The sequence below is a fragment of the Coenobita brevimanus genome, chromosome 57 (genome assembly GCF_032717465.1).
Source record: "Coenobita brevimanus isolate Jiangsu-jjx chromosome 57, ASM3271746v2, whole genome shotgun sequence".
NCBI lineage: Eukaryota > Metazoa > Arthropoda > Malacostraca > Decapoda > Coenobitidae > Coenobita > Coenobita brevimanus.
The window spans coordinates 5876152-5894867 of NC_137010.1; the positions used below are offsets into that span (position 1 = coordinate 5876152).

The 18716-nt window shown below is 43.5% G+C and overlaps 1 protein-coding gene across 1 annotated transcript in view; it reads right to left on the reverse strand.

The window, feature by feature from the left end:
• The window catches only part of Nmdmc (NAD-dependent methylenetetrahydrofolate dehydrogenase), a 31264-nt gene extending 28207 nt beyond the window's left edge, over positions 1-3057 (reverse strand). Inside the window, exon 1 of the mRNA XM_080274175.1 lies at positions 2907-3057. Within this exon, the coding sequence (XP_080130301.1) occupies positions 2907-3001 (95 nt within the window). The 5' untranslated portion in view covers positions 3002-3057. The remainder of the gene's footprint in view (positions 1-2906) is intronic.
• Between the last annotated feature and the right edge of the window lie 15659 nt (positions 3058-18716).

Here is an 18716-nt window from a genome sequence, read left to right on the forward strand (position 1 = left end):
GGTAGATCAGTAAAGTCTGATTTCATAAAATTCAAATCCTTAAACTGTTCCTTGCACGAGTGGGGATTTGAACCTGGGTCCAGTAGGACTACAGGGCACCTCTCTGCTAACCTAGCCATCACCTCCCCCATGTTTGAATGAAATTACCCTTATCAGTACCTACTTATCCAATCCTAACAAATTTTTGTAACTTAACCCAATCTTATTTATCCTAACCCAACCTAACCTGTTTTATGCTATCTGTACAATTTTATGCTATCCTATCCACTCACTCGATGTAGTGCTGCTCTCGGGTGTCTGCCATTTCCTCTCCTCCAATTTTCTTTCCTTCCATCCTCTTCTGTCTTTCTTACCTTCATTCTTTCCTTGTCCTTCTGCCTACGGGTGACTTTACACTCTCTCCTCTGTCTTTCTTTCCTTCATTCTTTTCTCTTCCATATGCCTGTGGGTGACTCTACACTGAGTGACAAGCCAAGTGGTTTCCTGTATACCAGGAAACCATTTACTATGCTGAGTGGTAACCATATAACCAAATTTTAGTGCCTGGTGGTTTAATGGGTAATTATTGCGCTCCAATCGGACTGAGCCAGGAAGGTAATTGGGGTTGATGCTCATGTCCTTTGTTTGGTGCGCAGCACCGAACTGCTGTTGTTTATGCACGGCCCCTTCACCCCTTCCTTCCTTCCTCCCCCCTCCCTAGTCAGGGTTGCCATTTGGTATTTTTCATTACCAAATGTGGGCTAATTTGGTATTGAAAAGTTCATTTGGTAGTGAATCAGCATGATCCATTACCAAACAGATTTTTCACATGTATGAAGATATAGATAATGGAGACGGTGCACTGTCTGCTCTCTTTGATTAATCTGCTAGCATACATAACGCAAAAATAAACATGCTGCTGATTATACAGAGAATGATTATTTCCATTTGTACATATAATTAGTGAAGAATAAATGCTTCCTTTAAGAATTTGGTAATGAAAAGTTAAATTTGGTAATGAAAAATGAGGAGTTTGGTAATGTGGCCAAGCACAGATCTGGCAACCTGTCCCCAGTTACCGCCTAACCACAGTCGAGGGTAGATGTTCATTGCAATGGATGCCACACGTGCTCGTTTTTGTGAATAATCAGTGAATAAACTGCAATACCTCGCTACTAGACCACATGGGAATTTACAGTGTTGTGCAGTGTTAAAAAATTCAAATTTAGAGTGCAAAGGATTAAATATGGAGTGCAAAGTGGCGGTTGAAACTGGCGTGGCGCAATTAAGAACAGAATGTGCAGTGTTAAACAATTATAACTCACAGTGCAAAGAATTAAGTGTAGCACAACACTGGATTACTGTATATGCTTCAAGAGCATTTTCACCACTACCAGAGCCTTAGAGGAGGCGGCCACAGACGTGCTGTAAGTACCCTGTACCCTGCTGAGTATTTTTCATACTCACTTCTAATTCCTCATTCTCTGGTTCCTTTTCATTCATTTCATGCTTTATGTCCATTATTGGTGTGAATAGGGTCTTAAATAGGTTTAAATAGACTAGGTGCTATGCATGTCCGGTAGGGAGTTATTTAGGTGGCTTTCAAAGTTAGGCTCGGTTAGGGTCCATAAATACCAGTCCAGCAGGCAGGGACCCACTTTCCGGACATGCCTTTGGCTCTATTACATCGGATAGTGGAGGGATTACTGTATTGGTTGAAAAAAGAATTACATATTTTATTAACTTTTTTTTCATTAACCTAACCTAACCTATCCAATCAAACCGGAACCTAACCTTATATAAGGCTGTGTTGTATTAACTGATGTAACTTTGTCATTTTTTTTCACTAATCTAACCAATCAAACCTAAGCTTGTATAAGGCCACACTGTACAGAATTAACTGAACTAATTTTAAGTCACTGGCTGCTGGCTTGCCGTGTGGCTTGTACATATGTGCGCAGTGACAAAGAAGTGGAGTGTAGCAGTCATATGTTCCTTTTGGAATAAATATCTTGAGAAATACTGACAGAAGTATTCTGTCTTTATTCCTGGATGTTTCGTCCAAGAATTTAATAGAAGCATGGTCGTTTTCGAAATTATTTACAATGAATTTGTAAAACCCAAAGTCACAACTCGGACAGCTGCACTGGATGGTCACCATAGCTAGACTAAATTCAAATTGCTTCAATTGAAGACCCGAAGGGCCTCCCTATCCTATTTAAGGAAATTAGGTTTGAAAAAATTTGCCTAAAACAAAGGAAACAGCAAGGAAGTTGCTTCCTGGCCGCTGCTCAAGGCTGATATGACACTGTGGAAACGAATGTATGCACGCACTCATAACTCATCAGATCTGGCCACAACAAGACCAGTTTCCAACCGAAATTTCAGAAAAAAAAAAAATAATAATAATCTGTATTGCCATTATTACTGAATTACAGTGGTAAGTGTTGGTATTCAAAGTTCTTGTCACTGAGAGAACTATCCATTGGTGAACAGAAAAATAATGAATTCTGTTAGAAGTTGAAATGATAATAGAACCCCTATTTCTTATATAATAATACTTTCCTTGTTAACGGATGGATCATCTTCAAACTCAAAAATGCACTTCTGTACACCTTTTATCACTAAATCAGTTAGCTTTTTTTTTAAGGGGTGGTCCTACATCTCCAGGTCATTATGTCTCCTTAAGGATTACCACAGTATGTTGGGTACGCTGGAATACATTTGGCAAGGGCTGACTAACCCCTACAGCGTCAAACAGAGCTGGAGTAGATTGATAACTAATTAGACTGGTCTGTGTTCCATGATTATGTCACGTCACTTGATTATATTCTGCTATCTAGTTCAACTAAATGAGGCATAAGTCTATCTGAAACCGGCAAACAACAAATTCATACTAGAATCTCAAACCTCAAAAACGATCAAACCTGTTAGCTGTAAGAGTCAAACCGCGCTGTGAAGTTATTGTTGATTTCGCGAGTCCACATGATAGAAATTGCAAGAAACACCGTCCCCAAAGCATCCCGAGAACTTCGCACGTGTGATATTGGGTGAGGATGTCTAAAAATAGCAAATAATCTCGATTTACAGGTGTGCACCTAACCACCTTCCTTCTGTACAATGATTGGTTACTGTATCGATGACGTCAAAATTCGGGCCAATCATAATACTCCCTTGGTGTTACGTCATAAAGTTTGTTTACATGTATAATTTTACCAATTTGGATGCAAAAAAAAAAAAGTGATGAAAAAAAAAGTCCTGTGTCTTGTGGAATACATGCCATCATTAATGAGGCTATAACTATATTACATATTGATAACTGAATGCCATATAAAACTGTCTTGGTTCTCTTGATTTGTCGAATTTGTGCGAGAAAAATAAACGAATATTTCCGCGTAAGCTACTAGCTAAGGGCAAATAATGAGTTCATTTACTAAACCCTGAATGCATATGATTTACACAGCAGCGAATGTGTCGCTGCGTCACATGCTGTGTGTATCGTTAAGACGGTTTCGGTACGTAGCGTCCAAATGCAGAACAAAATCCATCTCCAGCGAAGAGATGTGAATCTCCGAAAGCTCCCTCTCCTAAAAAGCTCTACTACATGGGCAGGTCTTCAAAATTTCCCATTCAAATGGGTCTTTCACAGATTGATTACAACGGCCCCTTGCAGGGGGGTCCAGAATTCTCCCTCAAACTTTCTCTTTTTCGGTGACTGATGTACCCATAACCTTTTCCTTTTTCCACGAACTTTTTCTTCCTTCTCTTCTTCTAATAGTGGAGCAATATTACCGCCATATTCCTTAGAGACTGACCGGCCATGATCCTCACGCAACAATGAGCACACACACGATGCTGGACGGACCGGGAACGAGTCATGTGAATACACAACATTCTGATGGCATCTAGCCGCCGGACTGCCTGTCGGAACCAAAACGTGTCGTGTGAATCAGACCTCAGGCCCGATTCACAAGACCCGTTTTGGTTCCGACAGGCAGTACGGCGGCTAGACGCTGTCGAGATTTCATTCATGCATTCGAATGTAACTGTTCACATGACCCGTCAAGCTGACGGCGGCAGCCGTCCGTCAGCCGACCGACACGTCACGGATATCTTCTCAAGAAATCCTGGCCAGTTAGCTGGCGACTTGACGCCGGCCTGACGGGTTGGTGATGCCTCATGTGAACGAGGATACGTAGTGTACCCGTCCATTCCACGACTCGCTGTTACCGCCTTGTCCATGTAGATAACACTTACAGTTCATTGTTTGGCATCATGGACGAAAGGCTGATCGACCTTGTGCATTCTTATGAAGAGTTATTTGATATGACTAACAAGAGGTACAGTGATAATCTGCATAAAGATACGATATGGAAAGTGATTGGCGAGGAAGTAAACAAACCAAATGAGTGTGTCATTAGTTTATTATACATGAAATTATAACTCATAATCTTTGCAGGTAAAATTTACTGTTTTTTTTTCTAGCCTGAATTCAGGATATGCTATATCACTCCCAAGGTAGTGCTCCAGCAGGACTACTGAAAAATTTTACCTCATCTGCCAGTTCTTTATACAGGGTCCAGAATTCTCCCTTGAAGATCTCTTTTTAAGTGACTGGTTTACCCATAAACTTTTCCTCTTTCACGAACTTTTTCGTCCTCCACTTCTAATAGTAGAGCAATTGCCGCCAAATTCCCAAGAGACCGAAAGGTCATATACTCACACAATAATGAGCGCATACTGAATGATAATGCTGGACGGACCGGGAATGCATCATGTGAATACACAATATTCTGACGGCGTCAAGCTGGTGAATTGCCTGTCTGAACCAAAATGGGTCGTGTGAATCAGGCCTTAAGCCCCTGTCACACGTACGCGACTCAAGGGCCGACCGCATGGAGACTCAAGGTCGTGTCCTAGTTGGCTCCCACGCCTCCCGACTGGCCCCGAATCTGCTGTGCTCATGACTGCCTAATGACCGCGTCAGGACTGCTGCACGACCTGTCGTGACATCCTCAAGAATGCAACATGATCACAAGGCGACCGCAAGGCAACGGAGGTATGAGTTTTCAAATTTGAAATTTAACGAATTTTTGTCAGCCATGACCGTGATACGACCGCCCACGAACACAAGACGACTGCGTGACGCATTTGGGGAATGCACCCCAACCCCCCCACAACACCCCCACGTCCCCCCATGACCGACCCATGGGGCGGGGTATCACATCTAGACCACCAATGACATCCAGCGAGGGGCAGGGCATCACACCTAGACCACCAGTGACACCCAGCGTGGGGCGGGGCATCACACCTGAACCACCAATGACACCCAGTGTGGGGCGGGTCATCACACCTAGACCACCAATGACACCCAGCGCATCACCATGGACCTCTCCTGTGTCTAGTCAGTTGATGGGGTACATGCATTCATAACGGATTTTTTGTCAGCGATAGCATCACGACATGCAGTGACCGTATCACGATGCATCCAATTGAACTAAGACTGTTTCACAACCGACATACGACACTCCCGACTATGATGCAACTGTGACCCGACTTTTGGCAAGTCGTGAGGCGGCCACGATTTTTTAACGCATGCGTTAAAAATCCGTGAGGCTCGAGGAGTCGTCCAAGAGGCTCACGACCGCCCTCCAGAGTCCGGGCTTTGTCGGAGAATCAAGGGACGACCAATGACAAAATCTGTTGTGACCTTAAGTTGCGCCGCGGTCGGGCCATGAGTCGCGTATATGTGACAGGGGCTTTAGTAGGATGTCAGTCGTCTCGGTCAGTGAAACCATTCCGGGTTTCCGAATCCTGAGCAAAAGATAAACAGCTGTCGAACGGCAAGCATTCCGATGGATTTTAATGACTTAGGAAAAAAAATGTTCTTTCACAAATTTATTATAGATTACACATACCTACATTTCCACAGTGACCCTCCTGATATATTGTTATGCATCCCAAGTAGTGCCCAAGAACTCCAAGCAATCATGGTCTGAAAATGTATCACAGGATGTCGAGTTAATGAACCTGCACGTCATAAATTCTGTAGACACGTGCAGTTATATTTGTTTCGATGTCTTTCGGAATTTCAGCATCTTTTATAAGGCATCTATTTTTTTGCCTTTTAATCAGAAATATATTTCATGACTGAATATCTTCGTGTAACTTATAACTGACATTTCAAGTGTCCATTGCTGTTATGTAGCTGCCTTTGTGGATCATGCTGTACCATATAAAACACAAAAAGGTCTTGCAGTTTTTGACATTTTATGATGATGATCATCATCACCTTGTCTCAGGTTCCCATGACATAGGGTGGGAAGAACTCAGAAACTTAATCTGTTGCCTGGTCCCTCATTCTCTGATGGTTCTTTACGAAGATAGCTATAGGCATAACTGTCCCTGCTCTGTAACAGTTTCTTATTTTTTGATGTCATAGGTGTGGGCGATGGTACAGTTGTGGAGGATGGTACAGGTGTGGACTGGCATTTTGAACTACTGAGGACCTGGACCAACTGCTGTTAGGTGTGTGGGTGAAAATGTGGAAAATTAGCAGTTGTTGAGTGATGTCACATGTGTCATACTGGCAAGGAACCAGACGACCTCCTATCGCCATCAGGTGTGCGGGTGTAGGCGTGGGCATTGTGCAGGTGTTGGCGATAGTTGGCTATACCCTTTTACCATAACCTGGCCTAGATTTTCTTCCTTTTGCAGCTAATCTCATGAAGCTGAGTGGCAGATAAAGACAGTGGTAAAGCTCTGCAATATTTCCATAGCACTTCTTGGTGACTAGCATATTCAAGTGTTAATCTCTTATTAAAACTCAGCATTGATACCAGATTTAGGCCAGGATATTGTAAAAAAAAATATATATAGCGAGGGCTTGGACCATTTAGTGTCAGGTGTTGGGGATGACGCAGGTGTGGCGATGATTGATTATACTTTTTTTTTTTTTTTCCGAGGTGAAGAAGCACTTGACAGGTTGATTGGCTGAATGCAACAAATATCTGAGGGAGAAATTCGAGCTAGTAAATAAGTTTAAATTCGCAATACCTGGTACGGTATTTTATTTGAAATACAGCGATGTTATTTGGAGATGTTGCATTCAGCCAATCACCACCAAGCTGTCAAGCGTATCTTCGCCTCGATTTAAAAAAAAAAAAAAAAAAAAACTGAGTTCAGTATAGTGAGGCATCGGACTATGTGCTATCAGGTGTGTGGGTGCAGATGTGGATGATGTCGCAGGTGTAGCTGGGATGTAGAGAGCCGGAGAGCCAGAGGGGCCTGAGGGTGTCGATCACAGTGAAGGCGTCAGGAGGGGCAGCCTGTGTCACCCACCACACCCCAGTACTGTTAACAAAGAAGAAAGCTTAGTTCTGTTCCCTTCACGTTTACGCTTATCAACAGCTTGATGGTATATATGGTAAACAGCAAATTTTTGATAAGTCTCATGTAAATATTAATATATCTAAAACGCAGATTAAACCACCCACCTGAGGATTGGAAAGAGGAAGGCTGAAAATCCCCCAAGACGGTCACTGTAGGCGTTAAGGTCACACAATGGGCGCTGCAGACACGACTCCTCTGAGGATCTGGAGATGTTAAGTCGTTTGGAGAGGAGTATGTTAATTAATGTTGCTGCAAGTCGTGCGAAGTCCTCTATTTCAGCCAGTAGCTTGCTTGTGTTGACTGGCTGGGCGGTGGAGGATGGGGTGCTAGGACTTGGAATGAAGGATGACTGGGGGAAGGAATAATCGGTGTGGAAGGAAGAGCTGGAGGAGGGGATATTCTTACTGCGGGAGGAGGAAGGGTTATTGAAGGGCGTGCGGGAGGAAGGGAAGTTACGGGGTGAGGTGCGGAAGGAGGGATGTTCGTAGGAGGAACCGCGGGAGGAGGAAGGGTTGACAAAGGATGTACGTAAAGAGGGAGGATTATAGTGAGAACTGCGGGGGGAAAGAAGGTCGCGGGACGGAAACTTCTTGGGTAAAGGTCGACCAAAACGTGAAGGTGTACGAGATGAGGACAGGAGAATGTAGGCTGGAGATGAAGGGGAGGATGAGGAAGGGGGATTGGGGTATGATGATTGGTGAGAAGATAATGAGGGACGAGGCAGGCGATGAGAAAAATTATAGTTAGTGAAATTAGAGAGGGGGGCCTCATAAGATGGCTGAGAGATAACAGTATACATAGGACTACTTGCAACATCATCATCATCCAACCACAAAACCTTTCTTATAATGTCAGTACCATCATCTCCATCACTTGTTCCAAGGAACTGTGACAGGTCTTCCGCTGATGGCAGGTTAAGGTTCTCATCTGTCCATCGCTCAATAGATTTATTAACATCCCTGTACAGCTCATACAAGGTCTGGAACTGCTCATTCTTCTTTAATGAATCAACAAGCCTCTCCGTCCGCCTCAACAATCCGATTGTTATCGAGGAGTTGGCCAGGGAGGAGAACATGAGGGAGAGTCGAACGTGAAGGAACGTCACGAAAGCGATGATGGCCAAGACTGTCAGGATTTTGTCGTAGTAATCACCCGGTAGGACGCTGGTGTAGAAACTGTCAAGGGAGTTAAGGGCTGTATTGTATGAGGCTTCCATGTTGCTTTGGAAGGGGCCGACGAGCTTGTTCCACTTGTTGTTCATGCTGTTTATGTTTTTGGTGAACATGGTGCCGAGTTCACCCTTCCTAAACTTGTCCTTCAGATCCCTTAAGCTGCTCTGCAAGTCCCTGAAACCCTTATTCATCTGCCCCTTCAACCCTTGCAGCCCCAGTGTCTCCATTCCTTTGTTGAAGTGGCCCTTGATGGAGTGCAGTGTTCCCTTGTTGAAGATATCAGACAGTCCACTTAAGCTTCCCTTACCACCTTTGCCACCCTTACCTCTCACCCCTGCAGTTCCTTTGCTGCCTTTGTTGCTATGCGTGGAATAACTAGATGACGCAGAGTTGCCATAGCCTGAGTTCCCGCTATTGCCATACTCTGAGCTCCCACCGCTGCCATGACCTGGGATCCCCCCATTACCATTACCTGAGTTCCCGCTATTGCCATACCCTGCGTTCCCACTAATACCATAATCTGAGTTTGTACCACTGCCATAACTTGCCACGTTGCCGGAGATTCCCCTGACGTTGCTATAACTCGAGGTCCCTGGATTACTAACACCGCCAAAGCCTGGTACAGATTCCAGAGTGCCCCCAGTGTTGCTATAGCTTGATGTCCCTGTGTCTACAACATTGCCGTGACCTGCTGTTTTTCCTGACGTTACCCCTGTGTTGGTATAGCTTGAGATTCCTGGATTATTAGCGTAGATAAAACCTCCTGTGTTTCCCGAAACCAGGTTGATGTTAGAGTAGCTTGATGGGCCTGCATTTCCACCAATAACTCCATTCATCGTAGTTCCCTGAGGTCCTCCCTGGCTTACCGTTACCCCGGTATTTGCAACCCCCCCACCCTGGTTGCTGTTACGGTCGTAGACGGGGTCAGGTTGATTCGGATGTAAGGGTAGCTGTGGGTTCTGCGGTATGGGAGTATGTGGCGGGGCTGGAAAGAGAGGGGCAGTAAGCTGTAGGTTTGGGAGTCCTGGTTGCTGTGGTTGTGAAGTCTGAGGAGGTATGAGTTGTGGTTGTGGATTTTGGGACACTGGGGGATTATACTGTGAACTTGGAGGTGGTACAGGCTGTGTGTTCTGTGGAAGTGTTTGTTGTGAGCTGTTGTTTTGAGGTCCAGGTTGTGTACTGATAGGTGGCGGCTCATTGGGTGGCTGCTGAAGTTGCCTGATTATGACAGGTGGATTTGGCTGCTGTCCCATATTACTATCTCCCGGCTTCTCGTGAATTCTTATCCTTATCCTCTTCACCTTCTCCTGATTCGACTGAGTCTGGCCTGCTGGGTGGGGTTTGCCTGGCCTCACTCTGATGACCACCCTTTGATTTGGGGATCCATCACTGGAGTCCTGATTTCCCTGTAAGACTGTCTGAGTGTTGTCATTTAGGTCGAGCAGTGTTAGCTCCTCATTACCTCCGTTATTCCCAGTAACTGTTGAATCAGAGGAACTGGAGTCGCTGGCAAATCGAATATGGCCTGTTAGTTTAGGCTCTCTTCCTGAAGATTCAATTATCCTTATAACAGGGAAGTTGCTGGCGGCTCCCGTGGCCATATCAGAGGCTGGGACAACACTTGGGCCACCTTGCACTCCTCGGCCACTTGCTGCCTGAGCCCAGTGAGGTATGCGGCCACTTAGTGAATAGACAGGGAAGTTGGTGAACGAGGTTGGTAGTTGTTCGTTTTGTGGTAGTAGTCGTGGATCACTTTGGGTATCGGAAACAGGTTGATGGATGGTTGAGGCACGCTCTTGGGTCGATATTCCAGAGGGTGTGAGAGACAAAGATGGCTGTGGGTTTAGATATATGATAGATGAGTCTAGGTACGGGTTTATTGCAGGGATGACACTGAGGTTGAGCCCTGTATTGAGAGATGAAAGACCCAACTCAGAATCCATTAATATATTATTATATCCCTTCATATCCTGAACTGACCCAACAGCAGAAGACAGAACGTAATTTGTCTCAGGTGGTGGAAGGTAAAATTCAATTAGTTCACTGGCGTCTGCTTCCACTATTTCCATGGGTACTTCGTGTCCAGCGTTGATGTGATTATTCCAGAGATCTTGTAGAGTGTCAGAGCTCAAGAAGAAAGAAGAGTCTGTTGGATGCTGGAGAATATTAAGTGCTACTGAAGCCGGACCAATCAGCAGCTCAACTTGGGATTTGATTGTTGGTTCATCGTGTTGTTCTAACCAGTCTGGGTCTCCGCTTTGGTCACAGTCGTCAGAGAGGCATGGATAGTCTGGATAGTTACTTGCAGTGAGTGTCAGTGTGTCCAGCCTATTCCCTGTGATTCTCTCATTCAAATATTCTCCCCTTTTTATCATAAAGTCGTCTTGAGATCGAAGCCTAGGATCAGTTGAGTCACGGTCTGCTGAAGTTTCATTTGTCTTCTCTTTGGGTTTCCATTCCTCTTGACTTATCTTTGTTTCTCTTGAAGGTTCAGCAAGGTCCTTTCGTTTTTGTTTGGAAAGGAGGGGTACGTTGACCTTTTCATTCGGAGCTGGAGATTTGGGGTTTTGTGGTGCTTCGAAGGTGGTGTTTTGAGTTGGACTGTGGGTACCGTGATTTCCCTTTTCCTCTGGCTCTCCTTCATTTCCTTCCCTTTCTTCCTCATTATTGCCCTCTTTTCCTTCCTTTCTCTCATCTTCCCATTTTTCTCCATTGTCTTCCTGTCCTGCTTCTTCATTGTTTTTCTTTTCCTCATCCTCATTGTCCTCAGTTCCACCTTTGTCAGTCGTTTCAGGAAAATATGTTGTGGTTTCGGTAGTTGTTTTGTTTCCTTTATTATGCTCTTCTCTTTTCCGTGCTTCACTTGCTTCCTCTCTTCGCCTCATCTTTTCGTCATGTTCTTCAGTCACTCGCACTATTTCTTGCCACCTCTCTTCTTTCTCTTGCAAATTTCCGTCCTCTTCTTTCTTCTCCTTCCCTCGTACTATCTTTGCCCCTTCATTCATTTGCAACACTTCATCTTGTTTTCTCCTCAATATCCCCTCTTCCTTCCCTTCCTCGTGACCATCTGCCTTCTCTTCCTTCCCTCCTCCTTCCTCTCCAATTTTTTCTTTCACGAACCCCTGAGACACGTTACCTACCAAAATTCCAACTCTCACCTTGGATAAGAAAGATCTCGTGAAAGTTCTGTCACGAATGGAGGATTCGAAAGGCCCAACGCCTCGGATCGTCCCAGACACCCCCGAAGAAGTATTCAAACGGGAGCACAAAACACCAGAACACAGGAACAATAAATACAACACCATATAACACTTTCTAGAACTTTCAACGCTGTGTGGTGCTAACATCTTGCGAAGTGACGAAGAACTGCAGAGGTGGAGGTTATTTTGTTCTTAAATATTTGGCTCGAAATCTGTTTCCATTTGTTGTTTCCAGTTTCCATCAGCAGTTAAATACAGTGTTACTTTTCAGTGTATATACTTATTTATTTCATTTCATTCATTTATTTATTTACACTTTCTTATTTATGTGTGTAGTTTCACATGATGTTCTGTGTAAACCTTGCACTCTTAGATTTTTTCTTGTTGTGCTCAGGTAAACTGTTCACATGTTCATTTATTTTCTATGCGTCGAAAGAGGAAATCCAAGCTTGTTTATGTGCTGGAGACAGACTTTTTTCCCCATTCTACAGTGACATACATTCCTCTGAGATTTTCAGTCTTGTAATATATCCATCATTGAAAGTTGTTGTGGGATTCAACTGTATTCAAATCAACGTTCAAATTTGCCAAGCTTTATTATTTTACTTGCTTTGTTGTACAAGCTTAATAATCCCTCAACGCTTATTCTCAGTCCTTCGAAGTCATTTTCTCTTCACTTCCGCTTACACTGAAAACTAGTTTAAAGCCACGAATATTGCACTATATTAATAAATTGCTTCCATTTCACATATTTTAGGGGTGATTTCCACTTCACAACACTTGTCAGATAGTTATTCCGTCAACTGGTAAGTTAAGAAAAGAGATGCCAAACCCTTGTCGTGTGTTTCTCCGTATAAATTTCACGTAGCCATTTCGATCCCATGTCAGTTCAATAATGCAGTCACCTTATGTCACTTCACGCCCCAACCCTATATCAGACTGAGAGAAGAGGGAGGGGTGAGGGAAAAGGGTGGGGTTATTGAGTCAGTGAGTTACGTATCTAGCGTGACGGTCGTGATGACGCCGCGGTATTTATTACGTCACGCTCTTGTGTTACTGGGGTTACAATGCCACGGGGCCGGACTGAGGGATGGGGTCCACGAACATATTTACAACTGATTCTTTGTCGTAACCTGGGCGTTTTTGCAGGAAGAACTAGAGGATTGGGAAGATTTGCACTCTCCTTTCTCTGTCCTTACCGCTGAAGCACACACACACACACACACACACACACCAGCGCTGATGTGTTTAGAAACTATGAATACTTTCTAGACCAAGCAACTAGAATAACATAGGTAATAACCAGAATAACATTACGGAAATCAAAGCGATAACGAAAGCAAGTAAGGCTCAACCTGTTTTAATCTTATGTATCCACGGTATTAACTGATCCTCCACATAATCCTGTTCATAATCTTCCTTAATTAGAAAAGTCTCTAAGATTGGACCTAGTAAGAGCCGTAAGATCTGTGTGGTCTGCGTAACTGTGCAATTCCATTCAGTTCCACCAGCACCTCTGCCACTCTCTCCACCATTCTGTAAGGGAGCAAAGATTTACATTAATCCCCCACATATTTTTTATTTTTATTATTTTAGGTTACAGGGCACAGTATTTATGTAGTCTCTCTCTCTCTCTCTCTCTCTCTCTCTCTCTCTCTCTCTCTCTCTCTCTCTCTCTCTCTCTCTCTCTCAACCCGTCTGTCATCTGTGTAACTCACCCCTGAGAGCAGAGGGCGGCATCTTTAATAACCTCCCATTGAACTTTGACCTCTCTCCTCTTCCTCTTGCCCCCTGGAGGCATGATATTGACCTGTGAAGGAGAGAGAGAAAAATATAGTGACCTGGAAAAGCATTTGGAAAAATACATTGAGATAGTTTGGCTGTGTGTAGAGAATGGAGAATGAGAGACTGACTATAGTCTCACCAATCTAAAACCAAGGTTTGGGTGGAGTCCAGCCGGGGATTTCCCGGCGTACAGCGCTGCTTTGTTTCCTATACTCTGATTGGCTAGTGGCTGACCTGACACCGTTAGAGTTCGTCCGCTCACATCTCGCCACCTGGACTGACATGACTTCGCCCACTTCTGTGTGTGTGTGTGTGTGTGTGTGTGTGTGTGTGTTTGTGTATGTGTGTAAAGACAAACTAATTTAAGTCATAAATATAATTTAAGTTATATATATAGCAGAAAGTGAACAGTGGAAGCACGTGACAGAAGCTTAAATCTCCCTCTAATGGGTCAATTCCCAGTATGGGCCTGGATGTTGCCGCTCGTGAGTGTTTTAACTTATTTATTTCTATTAAGAAAATAGCGTATGTTCTACTGATTCCTTCAAATTATATTATAAACGTAATTGTTACATTACTTACCCAACTTAGAACTACCGTGAAAGTCGGTAAAAGTAACTACATTTTTTTCAGCACCACTGTAAAATATGTATGCCAGGTTTCTTTATTGATGTACAAGAGCCATATGCATTACAAGTTTACCTTCCTTTGATATGCTAGAATACTTACGTTTATATTGTATTAGTATGTGTGTACCTATCTGTGATGCCTATTACATATATAACAGAATCTACTCATCGCTCTTTTAGGAAGTATGGCATGGCTGCAACCAGCGCCAGACCCCACCCAAACCTTGGTTTTAGAATGGTGAGACTATAGGAAGGTGTGAGTGAGGTGGATTGGAGAGAATGGGGAATGAGGGACTAACTAGGAGAGTGTATGTGAGTGAGGTGGAGTGGAGAGAATGGGGAATGAGAGACTAACTAGGAGAGTGTATGTGAGTGAGGTGAAGTGGAGAGAATGGGTAATGAAAGACTAACTAGGAAAGTGTATGTAAGTTAGGAGAGGAAGGGAAAGGAAGTGATGAGGATGGGATGGAGGGATCAGGTATAGTGGTATATGAGTGAGGGGTATGTGAGTTGGAGAGAGGGTGGCCTAATGGTGGAAGACAGGATGGCATGAAGGCGGTTCGTTACTTTCCCTTCCGTGATTAAGGCGTCTAGCTAATAGGCATATATATCATCATCATCATCATCAGCCGTTTGAGTACCCACTGCAGGACCGGCCTATCCGACTGAAGTCGGGACGATACAGCCAATGTATCTCTACTAAGTGGCTTAGGCTGTCCGATAGAGATTGTATGTAGGATGAGAAGTGCTTGTATGTGTAACTGTAGTGTTGTAGTGGCTTTGGATGTGTGTGTAGTCTGTGAACCAAGTGTAATTGGCCCGCGCAAGCCGAATGGGTGCAAGCATACTTTATAGTAAGCGACATTGGTTCAACCACAGCACCCCTTGTGTTCGCCAATGCAGTACGTGGCCGGGTGAACACTCCCAAAGTTTATTACCCTGGCAGGGCGTGAACCCTGGTTCACCCCTATATGAAGCGCACACTCTACCACTGTACCACAGAGGCTCCAGGCAGATATATACCTGTAAATATATAGACAGATGAGTAGCTAGGTAGGTAAACAGATAGATACACCCGAAAATGAAGTCATGCCCTTGTGTAACTACTCTCCCCTTCAGGAAGTGTTTCACTCTAGCTTATTCCTGCCACCTGCAGACGATTTTGTGTCACATTGAAAGCCTCTTGCTGAAGGGGTTAACGAGGGCTGTATTTGGCTTCTCTGGTTCGAAAAAAAATAAAAATAAAACGTTTCAGTGAAGTCGTCTGGCGGTAGCAAGAATACACACACACACACACACACACACACACACACGAACACACACAAATTTTCTAGGATTTTTTTTTCTCGTGCATTTTGGAGGCTCCCTGACACCTAATTGATATGGAAATGAGCCTCCTAATGATTAGTGGGATTAACTCTAGCTTTTTTTATGGACTAACACAACCGTTTTAGTCATAAGAGCCTGAAAGACAATTTTATTTCATGAGTCACGGGAGCCCTCTCTATTAAACCTCACTTTCTTGCTGCTAAGAAATCTAGTATTTTATTTATTCCAATAATTGACAATTTTATTTAGTTGGTGATTCATAGAAGCCTGAGTGTAATACTGATTACTGCCTCCATAGACTTTCATAGTCTGTCAAATTCGGACTAACACCAGACGAGTTTATTGAGCTGAAGGTGAGTTATACTAGCTCGAGAATTAAGCTCACCTGGTTGGCATTGTTGCTGTTGATGTTCAGATTAGCATTGTTGTTGTTGATATTGTTGTTGCTGTTGATGTTGTTGTTATTATTATTGTTGTTGATATTGTTATTGATGTTGATGACGAGCGCCATGATGTTGGCCATGAAGCTGATGTAGGTCATGGCGTTGCTTCCGGAGAACAGTGCACTCGAGCCATCAGAGGGGCACTGCGTTGCAGGGTTCCTGTGGCGGTAGATGGTTGGTGGGGGTTCCGATCTCCTGGGGCGGTGGATATTGGGTTCCGATCCCTTACTGCCGTGGATGTTTGTGGATGGAGGGTTCTGATGCCTTGTGGTGGGAACAGATCCCTTGTGGTTGTGCTTTATGGTGCTGCGATTGATGGTTTGAGGGGTTCCTAATCTCTTGGGGTGGTGGATGGTGAGTTCTGATCCTTCTTTGCCGTCGATTGTTGTGATTGGTGAGTTCTGATTCCTTGTGATGTGTTCAAATTCCTTATGATTATGGATGGTTTGTGAGGGTTTCCATCTCTTGGCATGGCGGATATTAGGCTCTAATCCCTTCTGATGGTAGATTGTTGGTGGGGGTTCCGATCCGTTGAGGCGGTGGTTGATGGGTTCGGATCCATCGGTGGTCTTGAAACTGTATGTGCCGGGTGAAGGTTTGGATCTCTTTTTGTGCTGGTTGGCAGATGGGGGTTCCAATCTCTTGCTGGGCTTAATAGGTTCAAATCCCTCGCTGTGATTATCGATGTGTTTAGATCCTATGTTGTGGTAGAGGGTAGGTTCTGATTCCATGGAGCGATGAGGAGAAAGTTTGGATCTTTTATTTTGGTGGATATGTGGTGGTTCCAGTCTCTTGTAGTTATAGAGCAAACCAGTTGGTGATGGCGATCCCTTGACTTTTCGTCGTGTATCTGTTGACTGTACTTGTGTTTGCTTGTTGCATTCGGAAAGGTTGACTTGGTTGCGTGATGTCTCGGCGACTACTTCCGGCAGTTTAGTTTCATCGCTTGTAACTTTTGATTTTTGAGATAGTTTGTTATTTTCAGCAGCCCCTTGCACTGCTTGAAATATACTCCTGTTTTCTGTTGCATTCTTTGGTAGTTCTGATGCTTCTGCTTTCACTTCTTTTTCTGCTTCTTCCATTTCTTTTCCATGTTTTTCCATTCTGATCGCTTCATCGTTTTCTTCTGCCTTAGCACTCGTACCTTCGCTACCATTTATTTTCCAGTCTTCAACAAACTTGTCATACAAACTTTCTAGTTTAGTTTCCATGTGTCCAATTATTCGTTCCAAGGCAAAATCTGGATTCAGGATCATCGTGTTGACAGCTACTACTTCGAACCCACACCTCGCTAATATCAGTACCATTATTTTCACGATATCCATATTTGCTTTGATAAAATCTAAGGAAAATACAGATAGTAAATGAGTAACTTGGTACGTAATAATATCTGGGGCTTTAGATCAGTGAAATGAAGGGAAGAGGATGTGAAGGCGGTTAAGTTCGTTCGTGAAAGGTGGAAGAACGGGACTGGATTCTTTGGATGTGGCGTACTAGCGGTAGGCGTGACTCTTACTTCACCGACCCCACATGAGGTGGTGTGTGTGTGTGTGTGTGTGTGTGTGTGTGTGTGTGAGAGAGAGAGAGAGAGAGAGAGAGAGAGAGAGAGAGAGAGACCCACTAACTGGAACCAACTAACAGAACCAGCAGGTGTAAAGGTGAATACATAGGGCTCACAGTCACAACTGTACTTCCATAATTTTCATCACCTTTTGTCATCGTCGTCATCGTCGCCTTTTATGCCTTTTTCATGTTCGTCACCTCGTTAGTTTCATATACATACGGGTGGCAAGGGTGAATTTCCATCTCCGTAATTTCACACAACTGTATTTACGGTTCCTATAACGGTGATGACTATGCTCTGAATACGGGTCACATTGCGGACTTACTTTTTTTTTGTAGCATGAACATTGATAACGTGTATTTCTCCTTATATACGAGTTATGTTGTTGATTTTTCTTAAAAAACACTGATTTCCCACTTTATATTCGATTTTCATCTTAGGAATTTCAGATGTATGTGTGGGTTCTGTGTTTGTTGTATACGGTCAACATTACGGATTGTGATTCACGTTATTATAATATATAATATATGGTCGAGTCTCATCGTTTCTGCTTAACCCTAGATCAGCAACCACCGGCCACATCTGGCCAAAGTTTAAAAGCTTGGCTCCATGGCACCATTTTGAGAATTCGGCTCACCATCCCGGTAGCTTCCCCTTTTGGCTTGTAGTTTCGATTCAAGGTGCGTCTGGGTTGCTCGTGTTTTTTATTTTTCTAATATATTGAAAAAGGCCACATGTGGCCATGGTTGCAAACAACGTTTGTATTTTTTGTGTGTGTGTGTGTTTTTTTATTTATTTGGTAGTTTTTTCTATGCATTAACATGACCATCAAGGGGGATGTCTTGAATCATCGTATCCTTGTCTGCAACCCTTGAGAAGGCTGCAAACAAAGTTATAGCCAAATATGTTACGATAAGTGTAATTTTGACAGTTTTTTAGTGTCTTTAGAAAAAAATTTACAATAAAAAAAATTCCATACTTTATTTTTTTGTGCCAACATTTTCATTAGTCTTTACCATGTGATAAAATTTTTATAAATGTGCAATGCATATATATATATATATATTTTTTTTTAATTCCCAAATCTGGTCACATGTGGCCGGTGGTTGCCGATAGCGTTAGTTGGGCATGGTTGCTGATCTAGGGTTAATGTATACATGTCTTAATTTGAATGTTTCGATACGCATTCCTTCACTACGATGGCGTATTTTTTATTATACTCA